Below are 15,824 nucleotides of genomic sequence, written 5' to 3'. Positions count from 1 at the left end.
GGGGACATCTTGTAATGCAGGCTGGCTGCAGAGGCTGTGGGTGGAGGTTCAGCTTCAAATCCTCCTGCTAGAATCTGGAGGTGGAGGGAGCGACTCACTTTGTAGGTGCTCTATAAATAAAGTTTATCATAAATGTATATATTGTATTTTCATGCAGGTGTGTAACCGCCCCAGCTCGCTAGGGGGCAGCGTGGTAAATCCTCTGCAGCATGGCGTCTCCGCTGCTCATCCTGTGACACGGTATTTACGGCGCATGCGCATCGCGATCTTCCTTTTTCCAGTGCAGCGGAGTCAAGCCCCAGTCTTTGGCTCCGGGCTCCTTCATAAGGAGACAAAAAGACTGCAAAAATGGTTTGTAATTCGTCCCAATATGTGCCTACATGTGTACTTAAGACATACAACTAGTGCTGTGTGCTGTCAGACGTTTAAAAACATGCCGCTGATCCTCAGATGAAGTTAGATTATGTCCGGCTAACGCTCACCCGGGTCTGCTTAAACGTGGCCTAATGGCTGCCTTCCCAAACTCACTGCTTCCTTTTGTCCGCACTCTGCTTTGTGGTGAAATGTTAATCAGCGTGTGTCCTGTGAGTCTGTAAACTCACATCCCCTGATTTTCCGTTTTGTGAAGTTTACCATCAGCATGTTTCCTGATCGTCAACCCTGCCTAGCTTTCATGCTAACTCCTGTCGTTCATTCCCATTGGCCCAGCTCGCTAATGCTAGCCGCGGCTAACGTTACCCACTGACAGTGACAGCCGAACTAAAACAAGACACCACCGCAGTAATCTAACGTGTAGGTAGCTTTTGTAAAGTCTCTCGTTCTGACAGGTTTAATTTCTCTCTTGCAGGGTTTTGTTAAAGTGGTGAAGAACAAGGCCTACTTCAAGAGGTACCAGGTCAAATTCAGGAGGAGGAGAGGTGAGGCTCCCTGTTCTGTCGTCTTCCTCCTCACGTTTGAAGTTATTTTTAAGTATCTTTTTTTTTTTTTTTTTTAAGTGACTGAAGTGTGTTTTTCCTTCCAGAGGGAAAGACTGACTTCTTTGCTCGTAAGCGCTTGGTCGTACAAGATAAGAACAAGTACAACACACCCAAGTACCGGATGATTGTCCGCTTCTCCAACAGGGACATTGTCTGCCAGGTGAGTGTTTGCTGACGGCGTCCTGTTTTTTAAGTGTCGAGGCTCGGTATTTACTTGTCTACATCTTAGAACAGACCGGGTATGTGTTTATGTTCTTGGATCGATCTCAGTAACAAAACAGACGGCGAAAAAAACATATTCTGACTAACTAAAACATACACATATGCAGTTAAATCAAGATTTGGAAAGCTGCACTTTAAAATGCAACACGACATCAATCTGTGCTACTTAGCAAAGTGTGAATGTGAAAGTTTTTGTTTCATGTCAAACGTGTCAACACTACATGACTTGTGGTTGCAGATCGCCTATGCCAAGATCGAGGGTGACATGATTGTGTGCGCGGCCTACTCTCACGAGCTGCCGAAATACGGAGTCTCTGTGGGTTTGACAAACTACGCAGCAGCCTACTGCACTGGTCTGCTGTTGGCCCGCAGAGTAAGTATGAACTTGGTTGTATTGACTGTTTCTTTGCCTCCATATTGACCCAGAACGTGAAGGGATAATCTCTCCAAAATAAGCTTTTAGATGTTCTCGGTTTGTCTGAAATCAGGGTTGCCCTCTATAGAAAATGTGGCTTGCATAGCTGACTGGGATCTAGGATATAGAACTCGGTGGCTGTCGAAAACAGATGTCCTCAATTCTCAAATGTGGCCATTTTTCTTTCCCCAGCTCCTGAACAAGTTCGGCCTGGATAAGGTGTACGAAGGCCAGGTCGAGGTGACGGGCGATGAGTTCAACGTGGAGAGCATTGATGGTCAGCCAGGCGCTTTCACCTGCTACCTGGATGCTGGACTTGCTAGAACCACCACAGGCAACAAGGTGTTCGGTGCCCTGAAGGGAGCTGTGGATGGAGGCCTGTCCATCCCACACAGGTAACACGTCCCACTTCCTGTCACACACACGGGGGATTAGAAATGCTGTGGGCTGTTTTAGAAAACGAGCTCCTCGTTCCAGAATGAGTTTTTTAAAATTCAGATTTGCTTGGAAGTTAAGTGGTAAATATATACGGAGCTCGTCTTACTCTAAGAAACAGGAAATATTGGCATCATGCCACAGCAGGATAATCACAGGTATTACCAACAGCATTGATGGTGGCACTGAGTGTATGACGCTTGAATAGAGCAGCCATCGTTAATGTTACTGGTAGCACCTGTGCCCCTATTAAACTGTGAGCTGTGTAAAGGCCTCTTCATGTAGTCGATCTGTTAACCTTGTTTCCGGTTCAGTGAAAATGGTTTTGTTTTTTTACACTTAATTGGCACTCAGAGGCTCGTAACATGAAGTGTGCAGGCGACCTGTCAGCAGTCGAGCTGCACGTATGACACTGAGAGAGAGGTGTGCAGTTAGCCTTGTAGTGTGCTGAATGAAACTGTTGCACTTGGTCTCATCTGTCATGGTGTGAAATGTAATTTTTAGGCAAGTGCCAAGACTTCTTGGTGAGATATTGAACTATGATTTGTTTTTTTTTTTTCCTCCTCTGCCGGCTACTTAAACACTTTCTGTTTGCCTGAAATATCTTTTGGGCCTTCAAGAAATCAGATAAATGCGTGAAATCACTTGTCTATTACAGGGATGCACCGATTGTGAAATTCGGGGCCAGTACTTATCGTTTATTTACTCATCCCTCACCTATATTGCACTATTTGAAAGGGCAATTTCTGTTTTTAAAAGTAACTGCTTCAAAATCCCTCTGAGCTCCCTGACACTTCTTACTGAAATAAGAACCTTTTACAGTAGTTGCAAAGCTTCACAAACTGGTAGCAGGGGTATTTATAAGCCAGAATCCCATTAATGTTTCACCGCAAATTTGATGCAACAGATAAACATCAGCCACTGCTATCGGAACGTCATCTTATTGAAGGCTCATAAATCAGCACATCCTCAGTCATTAGCTTATACATCATTCAGGCAGACGGGGTAAACGGGCATCGCGGTTAGGGTTGGAAAAGTGATACTGATGTGTTAAAGATGCACAGAGAGGGGGGAGGAAGGGAGGGAGGTTGTACGAAGGGGTCGAGAACAGGTTGACTGCTTGGGATTACGTTACCTGTTGAATTTCTGTCCCTAAATTCTGGTTTCATCAGCCCTTTACATCCTGTCAGATGTGTCTGGTAGCAGTGGAAAATGGGAGACAAGTTTTAATTGGATAAAAAGGGAAACCTTGCATGTTTGCCACTCTGTTGGTCCCCATATGTGCAGTTTACAATTTAATGTCTGATGTATTGACACTTGCCCTGCGTACACGGATCAGCTTTCTAAACTAGCAGATCTGAAAACACCTTCAAAGAATGAATCTGTCAGAGGGTGCATTTGGAAAAATAATGGAATGAAAACATGCACTTCACTGACCTTGTTTGCATATAGAATACAAATGACATAATGCATTTCAGGTGCTGTGTGCTGAATCTGTGTAGCCACAGGTGGACGCTCGTGTCTGTGTGTATTGACTTTATATTCTCAGCCAAGTTTAAATGCAGTCTGTACAGTTTGATTTCATGAGTCAGTTGGAAACGGCAGCTGGCAGCTGACAAGTCTGCTTGCCTTTGTTTTCACACGCTGAGATAAAGTGGTTGTGATATTGCATAAAAGATGGATTTAATGTGCCGTAATGCCGAGCTGTGTTCACTCTGCCATGACTTAATGTCTGAAGTTTGGTGATTTGAAAGTCTGACTGCAATGTTTTTTTCCATCTGCTTGCTTGATATTTACTTTTTTTTTTTTACCTCCCCCCAGCACCAAGCGCTTCCCTGGTTATGATCCAGAGAGCAAGGAGTTCAACGCTGAGGTCCACCGCAAGCACATCATGGGCATCAACGTGTCAGAGTACATGAGCCTCCTGATGGAGGATGACGAGGATGCTTACAAGAAGCAGTTCTCCCGCTTCATCAAGAATGGCGTCACCCCCGATTCGGCAAGTCCTGTTTTTGTTTTGTTTTTTTAAGTAAACAGTCAGTAGGCAGATGGCGTTATGACTTGGCTTGTGTTCCAAGTAGCCAGAGACGTGTGTGTATATAATGTGGCAGCCAGGAATTCAAGTCATTTTTTAATGTTTTTTGGACTTACCCTTGTGTGAACTTGTTGGCTCATTAGCTAAGAGCTTCCAACTATGAGCTATCTCATTAGTTTCACACACGGCCATTAGTAATCTCTAGTGAGGGAGAGCTCAGGGTGATGGTGCAGTGACCACAGCATTCACTGTCACAAAATGAAAACACATCAGTCTTGATTGTCAGTGCTTGTAATAGATGATGCATCTTTTCTAATGTAAAGAAAAGACTTTAATTCAGACATGGGCCCTCTGTGAATAGGGCAGTGGCTCTTGTCAAAGTAATTTATATTAATGATTTAAGGTTAGAGACTGTCATCCCCAGTGACACAACAAATGTTGAATCTATAAACACATGCAGGGCTTAGTAGCTTTAGTGGCTTCAGTTTTGCGACAGTCCTGATCCTTCCCTCAGCAGGATCAGGATTGCCTCTTTCAGATAGTTTGACATGTCCCCAGACTAGATCGGTCAAGAATCCCTTGAGCAGTCATATTAATCCCTGCCTTATTAATCACTACATAAAGTCGGAAGGGAATTTCTAGTGTTGGTGACACTTGAAATATTAGCTGCAAGCTAAACCGGCTGCTAGCAGGAGTGGAACAGGGTGAAGCAATCTAGAAAATGCAGTTGCCTGGTTTAACATGTGCACTTACTGGTTGATAATGGGGAAACATCTTAAGGTGTGAGAGGGAAGATGATTGAGTAGCGGGAGTGAGGGGGAAACATGCCCAGTAATCAGATGTGCAGGTAAACCTTTGAAACTTTTGGATGGAAGTTTGAGTTGATCTTTCTTTCAGATTGAGGAAATGTACAAAAAAGCTCACGCTGCCATTCGTGAGAACCCAGTCCACGAAAAGAAGCCTCCCAAAGAAGTCAAGAAGAAGAGGTGAGAAATGTTGACATCAGAAGCTGACTCGTCGTTTTGATCCAATCTTGCACAGAAACTATGCTACGCCTATAAAAATAAAACTGCAAATGCTAATTGTGCTTGTTTCGTGACCTAGGTGGAACCGTGCCAAGCTCTCTCTGGCCCAGAGGAAAGACCGCGTCGCCCAGAAGAAGGCCAGCTTCCTCCGGGCTCAGGAACAAGAGGCTTCAGACTGAGGCGTTTGTCGGCTCAAAAATTTGTTCTAATAAATCTATTGAAAAAGAGTCAAATCCTCTCGTGTGCTTTGTCACGTTGCACTTCATTAACTTAATTAGCAGCGCCAGGAGCCTCTTGATCACTTATTACAGGATTTTCTCTTATGTTTTTTATATTTAACTGAGCCCCTGAGTGGTACCATGGCTTATAGACGGAGTTGCTTGTCATAAAAACTGCCAGAGTAAAGCGACTAAAGGCTTTCTGCCATTTCTGCTAACAGACATGCTTTCTATGCAAAACTTTGATTTATCTGGGTGAGTTTTGCACCTACTGTAACTGATATTTGTCAGTAAATGTGAATAAAGAAGTTGTAGTACTCAAAGTTCAAAGGGTTCAAAATCCCTTCACATGTATGAAGGCATAAAGAAAACTGATTGTAATTACATGTAGAATTTACTGGCAACTTGCATTTCCCTCATTGGGGGGAAAAAAATCCAGAATATATTCACATTTTTTAATTTTTTATTATGTCTGCTGGACACAAGATGTCTTGTACTGCACTGTGATGCCTGTTCTCACTCTGAGCTAAGGACTTGAAGTTATATGTTAAGACTGGACCAGGAGTGTTTTCCTAACTATGGCACAAACACTCCTGGACCTCATCTTAAATACCAGATTTTCAACAAGCACAGAAAAACTTAATCTGAACAGTGACTGTGAAAACTGCCCTCTAGTGTCAAACTCTGCAGGAACTGAAGGACTCCTGACGTACAGTTCTGAGTCAAATTTATTGATTTGTCATGGTTTCAAAAAAATTGCACTTGCTCATTTCATTCCAGTATATTAACGGATACTTGATACATAATTAGATATGAAAGTAACATTCCTTGACATCTGCTTCTGGATAAAATACATCAGTTATACATGTAAAGTTAAATACAAGGAGGAGATTCATATACTTTTGTTTCCACAGTGAAAAGATGTCCGTTGATATTTAATTTAAAAACTTAACGGGACAGGAATCGGTCTTTGTGCTTATTTATTAGGAGTCTTTTGTATGAGAGATTTTCTTCCACAGCAAAGTCTTCAGATTGTTCAGAATCAGTGAGTGCTCAATTTCCATCTGCTCGGCTGAACCTTTCAGTGCGATGCAGGCGTACAGCTGCTTCTCGAGTTCCTCTCTTACATCGGATGGCGCACCTCTGAGAATATAGTCCTTGAGTGCTTCGCAGGCTTTGGCTAAGTTTGGTCTGGTGACCTCAGGAACGCAGCGGTGCTTGGTGAGGTCACAGGAAGTGAGGCAGTCTGCCCCGTAGAGACAGTCGTCGTCGACGTCGCAGCGCTGCTGCCTGATGTCCTCTTGGAAGATGGCTTCAGGAACAATGTACCGCGCGTCCATCACCTTCAGGTCGTGCCGATCATTGTAACCAAAACTGGTTGCGCTCACGTCACACATGAGGAAGCTGCCAAAAGTGCCATGGAAGACGTCCTCGACCAGTTCCAACAGTCCGATGGAGATCTTTGCCTTGTGTGGCCAGGACGGGGTGAACCATTGGTCCATGCTGCGGCGCAGACCGGCAGGGATCCACACCTCGATGATCCAGGGCAGACTGATCCCATACAGAGGAGAGTATGGCACCTTCTCCATCACGTACAGGTCCCCGCAGAAGCCCAGTAACTTGGGCGTGTGGTCTCTGTCTTCCAGGACTAACGCTAACAGGAATTCATTTAGCTGCAGCAGAGCCCATGTGGAGCGAGCCTCAGGCAGGGAGATGTGACCGTCCTTATTAGCGTCCGTTATAGACAGTACTTGGGTTGCCAAGTCTGCAAGGTTGGCCTGATCCCCCACTTTAGCCTGAACAGAGAGAAAACAGTTAAAAGACAAACCAAAGCTTTTAAGGCTTTTTAGGCAGACCCTGTTTGATCCTATGAAAGCTTCCTAACCTTTAGGTGGTTGTGGATCATCTCTCTGAACTTTTCCACAGAGGTCCCCTTGGTGGGCTTGTTGAAGGCTGAAGCTTCCTTCCTGGGCTCAATCTCGCTTCCTAAATCATAATGAGGAGCATCCTCCATCTGGCACTTAATTACTCCCTCCAGGTCTCCCCAGCTCCCAGAGTACACCTAAAATAAAAAAAAAAGAAGCCTGAGGTGCAACTGGATTGATAACAAGGAGACAGAAGAAGAGTTTTTGGTTGAAGACTGACCTGGCTGTTGGGTTTGGCAGTGAAGCACTTCCCCAGGTAAAGCGTGTCCTTCTCACACAGGCTGCTGCAGGCTGAGCCATCAATGACTCCTTTTCTGAATTTGTCACACTGAAAAATACGATGGGAATCGTGGTGAACTGGAAAAAGATCACGGTCTAATCTGGAGTTTTGGATACAGGACACAGGAACATGATGATATTGATTATCTCCCTACAAATCCAATCTGGCATTCATCCGGATGTTCCTTTGACACAAAAACTGCCCAGGGAGCGCCCGAATCAGATGAAAAAGAGCTCAAGGCATCAACCTGGCCTCCAATTTCCCTAAATCCCAATCGAATCAAGCATTCGTGAGATATGCCAAACCTTGTTGGATCCTTCAAAGCCCCACCTCGAAGGCCAGATCGATGCCTTGAACTCTCACTCCCGCTCCTTTGGGTCATTCCTGTGCAGTTTTTGTGGTCTGTATTGTCCTGCAGGGGGGGAACTGTTGCCATAAGGGAATATACACAGTCTGCAGCAGTGCTTGGATGTGTGGTGCATGTCAGATTACATCCACTTGAACTGAAGGACCCAAGTTTCCCAGCAGATCATTGCATTGTGACAAGATGATCAATGTTATTCACTTCACTTGTCAGTTGTTGTGTTGTGGCTCATTGGTGCATGACAAGTAAAATACTCACTATTGAATTCTTGCAGTCGTGCCCACGACACAGCTCCGTGTAGGCTGAGTACTCTACATACACTATCCAGCTCCCCACGAACACCGCCAGCCAGGAGAAGAACAGGTACTTCATATGTAGGTAGGAAAATCTGGCCTGTGGGAAACACATTTAAAAGCTTGAAAATGACAAAAAAAAAAACTGTGTTAAAAGATTCAGTGCGCTCATATCGTAGGGTTCAGAGTTCTTAATAAATTATTTGCAGTGCACTCCGTTATGATCTGTGGAGTTTTTATTGCATTAAAATGGCCAGGCTGATCAGAGGCCAGCCGGGCAAGATGAATTTTTTTTAAGATGACACACATCATAATGGAGATTAACGAGAGGATGAGATTCACGTTTGTTGCCTCAGGGTGGAATATGAGAGCACACATCGTGCCCTTAAAATGGAAACTGTATCCAAAAAAAAAGTTCAAGCAAAGCAGTGACCTGAATGTTCTTTGAGGCAATGTTGAATATGGAGACTTGCACAAACAGGATGACAAAAAACATACCAAATTTGGTGTCCGGTGCATTCCCTCTGAAGTCACTGCACAAACACGAATGTTGTCAGATTGTCACCCTATTAAGTGGCTTTGTTGAAAAATTGCCTATAATCACATCCAGCAGACGTGACGCAGTGTTACCAGCTGGGCACGAACTTTGAGTCGGTGAGCGGGAACTAAAACCAAACAACTGTGAGCCGTAAAAACCAAAACAGGGCACAAAGATACCAAAATGGAAAAAGGGTACAAAGGTTAACTGCTGAATTACTGTTTTGCTGATATCAAGATGAAATGTGACATCAAATCACATTGTACTAATCCAATTGCTATAAACGATGGAAAGAACAAATATCCAGACAGATCAGAAAGCGTAACACTCATGTCCGTCACCCTCAGCTGTATAAAACATTTTTAGAGACCAATTATAAAATGCTAAAAGTCAGCAGAGCAGCTTGTCGTTTGTGTTTATAATGACGTCTTCTGGACTCTGGACACTCCGAGTGAGTGACGAGGCCGGTAAATGGAATACAAATTAGCCACGAACTTGAGTAGCACATCATTAATGCAATTCCTTCCAAATAGGTGTTCCGTAATTAACAGTAAATGTGGTCTGGCAGAGACACAGTGGAGCATTTAGAGCGTCTGCAGACTCATTACCTCGTCCTTTGATTTTCTTTCTAATTCCCAAGCTGCTAAATACAGTCTGCTCGGATCCATAATGGCATTCGTCCAACTGTAGAACATTAGTGAAAAATAAGAGACTTTTTAGCAGTCCTACTTTCCCATCTATTAATGATTTTTGCACTCAGAGCTTGACAGTGATGGACTCCCCCGGCTTGCACACTCTGCCCCTTTCAGTTCCAATTTTCCTCACTGGCATAACTCTCTCTATCTCCCTCCTCTCCTTCCTCTGCACTACCGTTTTCCTCTGCAATCTGTTTTTCGACGCAACTTTAGAGTTTATAGGAAATAGCTGGGTGGTCGCCCTGCTCTTCTCTCGTGCAAGCGACCTAATAAAAATGCAAACTTAGCAGCGCAAGATCTGAGGTCTATTTCCAGTATTGGGGAGGGGGAAAAAAAAAACGGATTACATTTGTATCTGGCTCTAAATGGATCCTCCATCCCTTTTTCTGCTTTTCACACCACAGATAATGCAGAAATCGAGCTTTTAGACAGCCTCTGTATGTCACTCTGTAATCTAATTTCCCTCCATGCAGTGGCCTTTAATCTCATGTGAGTCAATATTATCCTCTTTTGAGGAAAAAGCCTGTCGGTACTCTGCGTTGGTCACCAGGACAGCAGCTAGCAGCGAGGACACCGAGGTCACCTTGTGTTGTGTAGCGACTCAGGATTGTATTTGAAGGCTAATTCTGATCTTTCTAAGGCTAAATATCTTCAAACCTTACTGAGGGCAGAAACACTGACACACTATCACTATATAAAGTTGTTATGGCGTGCATGTAACCAGTTCACACATCCAACAGATATTGAACCATATTTGGGTTCATGCTTCTGGTCACATGATCAATATAAGCCGCCACTATTCTCCCTTTGGCTCTGTTAGTCTCCTCTGACCTCGTTAGCCCAGCAGCTAGCTCATTAGCTGCTAAGTGCTGAGCTACGTTCACCAGCTGGTCTCTGAAAGGCAGATGGAAAAGTATTTACATGCCACGTCATACGCCGTGTTTTCATCACTGCCACGACTGGAGGTGCTGTTATTATACCTGTGACTCCTACAAAGTCATCTGACACAGGAGCTGATGGCAATTAAAAACCCTTCCAGTGAAAACAAAAGCCGGGTGTTAGTGGGTGTTAGTGGGTTTTTGTCCAGTGTGAAAGTGGTCATTTCCTGCCAGAGTGAGGTTTAACAGAGCCGTTTGGCTGCAAACAGCCGCCTCCTGCAACGGGGAACACCGATGAGAGCAATGAGACTGAATCAAAACAGTTCAGAAGCGGCTCATAAAACCACAACAACGAGCCGAAAGACTCTAAAACGCTGCATAAAGCTGAGAGGAACTGCAGAGTTGTAGCGATAATTCTCTGTGGGTTCATCTCTGCGAGCTGTTCATGTCATATTTCCAATCGATCAATTGTATATGGAGGATTATTGATCAACTGACCCACACAGAAAACATACAGATTTTCTGCATATTTTAAATAAGTGGAGTTGCTGCTTGTAAATCAAATCATAACCACTTCATATAACATGTGAGGGACAGTCGTGTGACGTCTTTCACTGAGTTTAAAGTGTAAACTGTGGTGCAGTGTGAAGGTTTTTGTCCAAAGAGGTTCAGTATCTTCAGTGCCCAAGGACACTTCAACATGCAGACCAGGGGAATTAAACCAGCAACCTTCCAATAATAACAAGACACAGGCTTTACCACCTGAGCTTCAGCCGCCACAAAATCATTTTGTTCTAATGTGTCATGTTTATTTTTGCTCAACACCAGTATTTTGTAGCTTAAATTAATATTGTCTAACGCAAGTAAAGAAACATTCCACAGAATTCACTGCCGAAAACTGAAAAAACATCCATGTTTTTTGATCCGTGCAGCTTTAAATTGAACTGGTTTGGCCATTAAAATCAAATAAATTACAGTATGATGCAGAGATTCTGTATTTATCCTCTGGCAGCTGGTTTATGATCCTAATTACGACCCTACAATGATCAATATATAAATTATGTCCATACAAACACCTGACAGACACAAAAAAAAATGATTCGATTATCAGTGACAAGCTCTTCAACCCATGTATTTAAATATGACTTCTGCTACTTTGTTTTATTGCTTGGTTTACTTTACAAATCTGACCAGACCGACCGACCCGCAGCAAGTCTTAACAGCGGTGACCACACGAGTAAGTGCAGCGCGTACCTCCCATCGATTGTTCCGTAGGTGAAATGCATCAACAGCAGAAGCATTATGGAAATAACACTCCACGGTGGGGGGGGACAAATGTATGGTTGGCCCGTTTTCTAATCGATAGTTTTGTGGCTTTCATTTGAAACTGTCTCTGGGATTACATATTGACCCCCCCATGTGAAGTGAGAGGGTTACACAAACATGGCTAATGAGGCGATATTGATTGTGGCTGCTGTGACAGCTATTAATTAGGCACTGACTGGGAACTGTGGCCATATGCTGAGGTGGGCGGAAACAAACCTTCTGTCATGATCTCGTCGACCTGCCTCCTCTGCATCCACCCACAGCCCTGCTAGAGGAGCCTGTGTCTTCTGACTGTCATCGCCCCGAAGGATCGGTGACATTACATACAGAGAATCAAGAACACACTGTTCGGTTACACAGCGCTGCCTGGTGTTAAAACTTCTGAGGCAGAGATTAAAGCTGATCCGGAGCAGCACAGTACTGTTCTGACAGTTGGTTTTTGCAGCCTGCACACCAGTCATCCATTATGCATGCTTATAAAGCAATCCCTCAGAGGCTGCCGGTTAATGGGCTGCTGAGCGGAGCCGAGAAAGACATGAAAACAGAGAAACAAAGGAGGGCTGGAGGAGTGAGTGACGGGTGATATTAATGTTTCAGAGTTTTGCCTGATTTCACTGAATAGATATGTAACAGGCTTACGGTCTGCGCATGAAGAGCGATCCGGGATGAAGCGACCACCTGAGAGAGTCCAGCGTGCCTCTCTCCGACTGTCACAGACTCTCAGTCACACCGTCTGCACAGACACTACAAAGATCTGACTCATCACAGTCCAGACAGCAAGCAAACCCCCCCATCCACACACACACACACACACACCACCACCAACTCCACCCCCAGCCCCCCCACACACACACACACCCAAACACACACACACACAGAGCACGCTTTTCCATGCTGACTCAATCCTGCGACATTAACACTCGTGAACATTACTTTATCAGCACTTGTTCCGTTCCGCCTCGATGCTGCGAATCTAACAATGCGACGTCGAGAGGATGTTGTCCACAAACAACACACGCTGGAAACGCAGGCACGTGTTATTCCTGCAAGGACTGCAGCTTCCTGTCAGGAGGAGTAAAAAAAAAACCCTTTCTCTCATATCTGGAACCAACAAGTTAGAGCTGTACTGTGCAAAACACGTCTGAGAAGGGCTGCTGAAGATTTATCTGATTCAACAGCAGCTCAGATTTTTAAGGCAATAGGGAAGCTTTTAAAAGCTACAAAGCTTTTAAAATAATTACTGAAATCAGTCAAATTGGATGCAAACCAAATAATTAGTAGTAATTTATAACTTCACCCTCAGCTGCAGCTCCTCTCTCTCTCTCTCTCTGGTTGTCTCTTGTATTGCTGTCTGGGATGTGGACTGCATGCTAGTGTTTTTGTTGCATTAATATGCAGGAGCAGTCGTTATAGGCCCAACAAAATATCACCAATTGGCAGTTTATGTAACTTATTTACGAGCAGGAGTTAAAAGTTTGAGATGCTGTGCACTCGACTACAGAGAACGGCATCATAACGTCTGAATTAGGCCGCGATGAAACGCTCCATTTAGGAGGCGACTGTTCCTCTGTATTCGCAGTTCTTCTCCGGCTTTCTGTGCAAAACATAGGATTTAATAATTCATATTATAGAGCTTCATATTATTATTTCATATATCCAGTAAAACTCACCAAGACCTGTAAACACACGCTAAGGTGTAAAATTGGTGGAGTTACCCTTTAAGTTTCCAGTTGGTGTTTGACACATCTCTGCAGCAGGATATTAAAAAAGATCATCTTTTCTGTCTCTTGTTAACAGAATCAAACACGAGCAATAAAAACAAAAACATGTGCGTGTTTGATTATAATATCTGAACTCGCTTGTAAGAATACAAAGTATACAAATCTGCATAGGAACCAGACAAATATTTCTGTCTAACAGGACTTGTCAGTTTTTTGTATTTCAGTGGAAATAGCTTCTCTCCAAGGATCACTGAATGACACTTCTTAAGTTGTCACTGGAAGGCTGAGGTGGCCTAGAAAACTGAGCGATGCTGCTGGCTGTCCCTGGAGACTGGCTGTTTCTCCTCCCAGTCACTGCGCTTGACAGTTTTTGCCTCCAACATGCAAGGACACACAGACAGGAAGCACCAGCAGCTGCTGACATGAGACTAAATTTGTCCAAAAAAAAAAAAAAGAAAAAAAAAAAAAAGAAAGAAATCACTGAGGCAAATGTTTCCGAATGCAAAGATAGATACCATATCAGTTCGAATAGTTTGACGAGGTGGAGGGATTTTACCACTTCAGTCAGACTTTCTATTTCAGATTTCACTCTGAGATCAGACATCTGGGTTCCTGAGACCTCCACGTGTCCTTGAGGGGCTTCCCCGTCACACGGTTTAATTTTACTTATGAGGGACGCCACTGTGGACTTCACCTAATTCCACTCACAGCAAACTGTTACATAATGTTCCTCCACAGCTTCAGACACTTCACAGGTCTGGGATTATTATAAATATATATATATATATATTTTTTCTTTTCAATATCAATTTGTTGGACAAGAGATGTTAAATCCAAAAGCCCCACAATGCACATGCATGCAGAAAACAACCAATGAAAAAGAACCACAGTAGAAAAAAAAAAAAAAAAAAAAAAAGAAAGACAGGAAAATAAGAAGCCCTTTATGTAATAAATGGTGATGATAAACTTTTGCAGCACCAGAATCAGAAGCAGCCTCTGACTGGAGCAGCTCCACGTTATCACGGACGTGGTTGCTACAGCAACGAGGATCAGGAGGATGTCGAGCATCAAGTGACTTTAAGGGAAAAACCTTTTTTCATTGTACATTAATCACCATCCGGATCCGCATGTAATATGACGGTGAGAGGACACATAATCTCATCTGTTACCAGCAGTAATCAGCCGCATCATCGCTCCCATCAACCAATAAAATCCGAGTGTATTCAGATACTGTCGCCCGGGCTACACAGACGACAGAGCCGGAGGGAACATTCCCACTTGGACTTTTTTTTTCTCTCTCTCTCTCTTCAGTGAGGAGGGATTTCCCCTCGAGCTTACCTGGATGCACAGAGGCTTTCTGAAGAGCCCCCATGGAAGCAGATCTCTTGCCATGGCAAACGCAGAACCATCTCACACAAACAAGCTGAAGAAGGAGGGAAAAAAAAAAAAAAAAAATTCGGCCGCACACTTGATGTCACACACGGTATATCAGGCGACGCGTACCGGACCGAGCCTGGACGTCGTCTCCCCCCCACATGTGTTGGACATGTTGGATCGTGGTCTGGACGCAGCGAGGCTGAGCGGCAGACTGAGCTGACTGCAGCGAAGTCAGACTCATGTTGGCCACCAGCTCTTCTGGGGCGCTCTGACCAATTAGAGGAGGAGGATGGGAAGCTGTTTGGATCCTCCTGTTGTTCATTTAAAGAAAAAAAAAAAAAGGCTCACATGCTGATTTATATCAAGACAATTCTGTTTGTTTTGGTGTTTTTTTTTCCAGTCTGCAGTGTGAGATTGTTTCAAAAATATCTCAAAGTCTTCAAGGTTTTTTTTTCTTCTTCTTCTGTGCAACAATTTTAGCACATGCGCTTAAAGGACAATGCATGTTAAATGCAAATTAAACATAGGTTAAAGTGGTAATCTATCACTTTGGCAACACCTGATGGAGATAAGCAGCAATTGCAGGTGTAATTTTTTTTCTTTTGCTAGCTCGCTAATAAACGCGATCGTTGGTTGACTTCCAGCAAAGTTTCTAATCAACAATCCTGCTGACAAACAGGCGGCACTGGAAATAAAACCTCCTTGGCGAAGGTGATAAACTGTGTGGTGTCCCCGAAACAAGGTGGACAATTTAGGTAGAGTAGATTTTGCGTTCAACATTACAAACTTTAGCGGTAGCAAGAGAAAAAGAGCAACATTTTTATCTCCCCTCAGGCACTTTTCTTCTTTGAGTGCTCTCCACCTTGGCAAGGAAACGTCCATACAGACTCTGGTTCTTCCTCGCTGACGGTCGTTTTCCTTTTTAAGACCATTCGCCTTCATCTGAGTGGCCAATTGCTCTTCAGATGGAGGTAACATGATAATAATTGAGCCTGTAGCCCACTGATAAAAGCCTTCACATTTGCTGTAATACTGAAGATGTACACTGGGTGGCGACTCTCCCGGGAAGTGTCACAGTTAGCGACGTGGTGGTTGGTCGA

The 15,824-nt window shown here is 43.9% G+C and overlaps 2 protein-coding genes across 2 annotated transcripts; one reads left to right on the top strand and one right to left on the bottom strand.

Annotated features, from left to right (window-relative positions):
- Positions 1–245: 245 nt before the first annotated feature.
- On the top strand, positions 246–5,336 carry LOC119028217 (60S ribosomal protein L5). Its single transcript, XM_037113914.1, has 8 exons — positions 246–351; positions 848–917; positions 1,022–1,137; positions 1,438–1,572; positions 1,807–2,009; positions 3,871–4,048; positions 4,982–5,070; positions 5,189–5,336. The coding sequence occupies exons 1-8, from the start codon at positions 349–351 to the stop codon at positions 5,286–5,288; spliced, it is 894 nt and encodes a 297-aa protein (XP_036969809.1). The 5' UTR covers positions 246–348; the 3' UTR covers positions 5,289–5,336.
- Positions 5,337–6,290: 954 nt separating this feature from the next.
- Positions 6,291–15,043, bottom strand: LOC119028216 (divergent protein kinase domain 1A-like). Its single transcript, XM_037113913.1, has 5 exons — positions 14,686–15,043; positions 8,155–8,289; positions 7,473–7,580; positions 7,213–7,389; positions 6,291–7,123 (listed from the first exon to the last, which is right to left on the bottom strand). Exons 1-5 carry the CDS (start codon positions 14,737–14,739, stop codon positions 6,311–6,313), a joined length of 1,287 nt encoding a protein of 428 aa, XP_036969808.1. The 5' UTR covers positions 14,740–15,043; the 3' UTR covers positions 6,291–6,310.
- Positions 15,044–15,824: the final 781 nt, after the last annotated feature.

The sequence above is a fragment of the Acanthopagrus latus genome, chromosome 11 (genome assembly GCF_904848185.1).
Source record: "Acanthopagrus latus isolate v.2019 chromosome 11, fAcaLat1.1, whole genome shotgun sequence".
In the NCBI taxonomy this organism is placed as follows: domain Eukaryota; kingdom Metazoa; phylum Chordata; class Actinopteri; order Spariformes; family Sparidae; genus Acanthopagrus; species Acanthopagrus latus.
This window is presented reverse-complemented; position numbering and strand designations above follow the sequence as displayed.

What these genes read in the sequence shown, in the direction of transcription:
- LOC119028217 (XM_037113914.1), top strand. An exon ending in CAAATTCAGGAGGAGGAGAG is followed by an intron (nt 918 to 1,021) that starts GTGAGGCTCCCT and finishes TTTTCCTTCCAG; the next exon opens with AGGGAAAGACTGACTTCTTT. An exon ending in GGCCTGTCCATCCCACACAG is followed by an intron (nt 2,010 to 3,870) that starts GTAACACGTCCC and finishes ACCTCCCCCCAG; the next exon opens with CACCAAGCGCTTCCCTGGTT.
- LOC119028216 (XM_037113913.1), bottom strand. Translation starts at nt 14,739, where the DNA reads ATGGCAAGAGATCTGCTTCCATGGGGGCTCTTCAGAAAGCCTCTGTGC. An exon ending in GAAAGCCTCTGTGCATCCAG is followed by an intron (nt 8,290 to 14,685) that starts GTAAGCTCGAGG and finishes TGTTTCCCACAG; the next exon opens with GCCAGATTTTCCTACCTACA. An exon ending in TGATCCACAACCACCTAAAG is followed by an intron (nt 7,124 to 7,212) that starts GTTAGGAAGCTT and finishes CTCTCTGTTCAG; the next exon opens with GCTAAAGTGGGGGATCAGGC.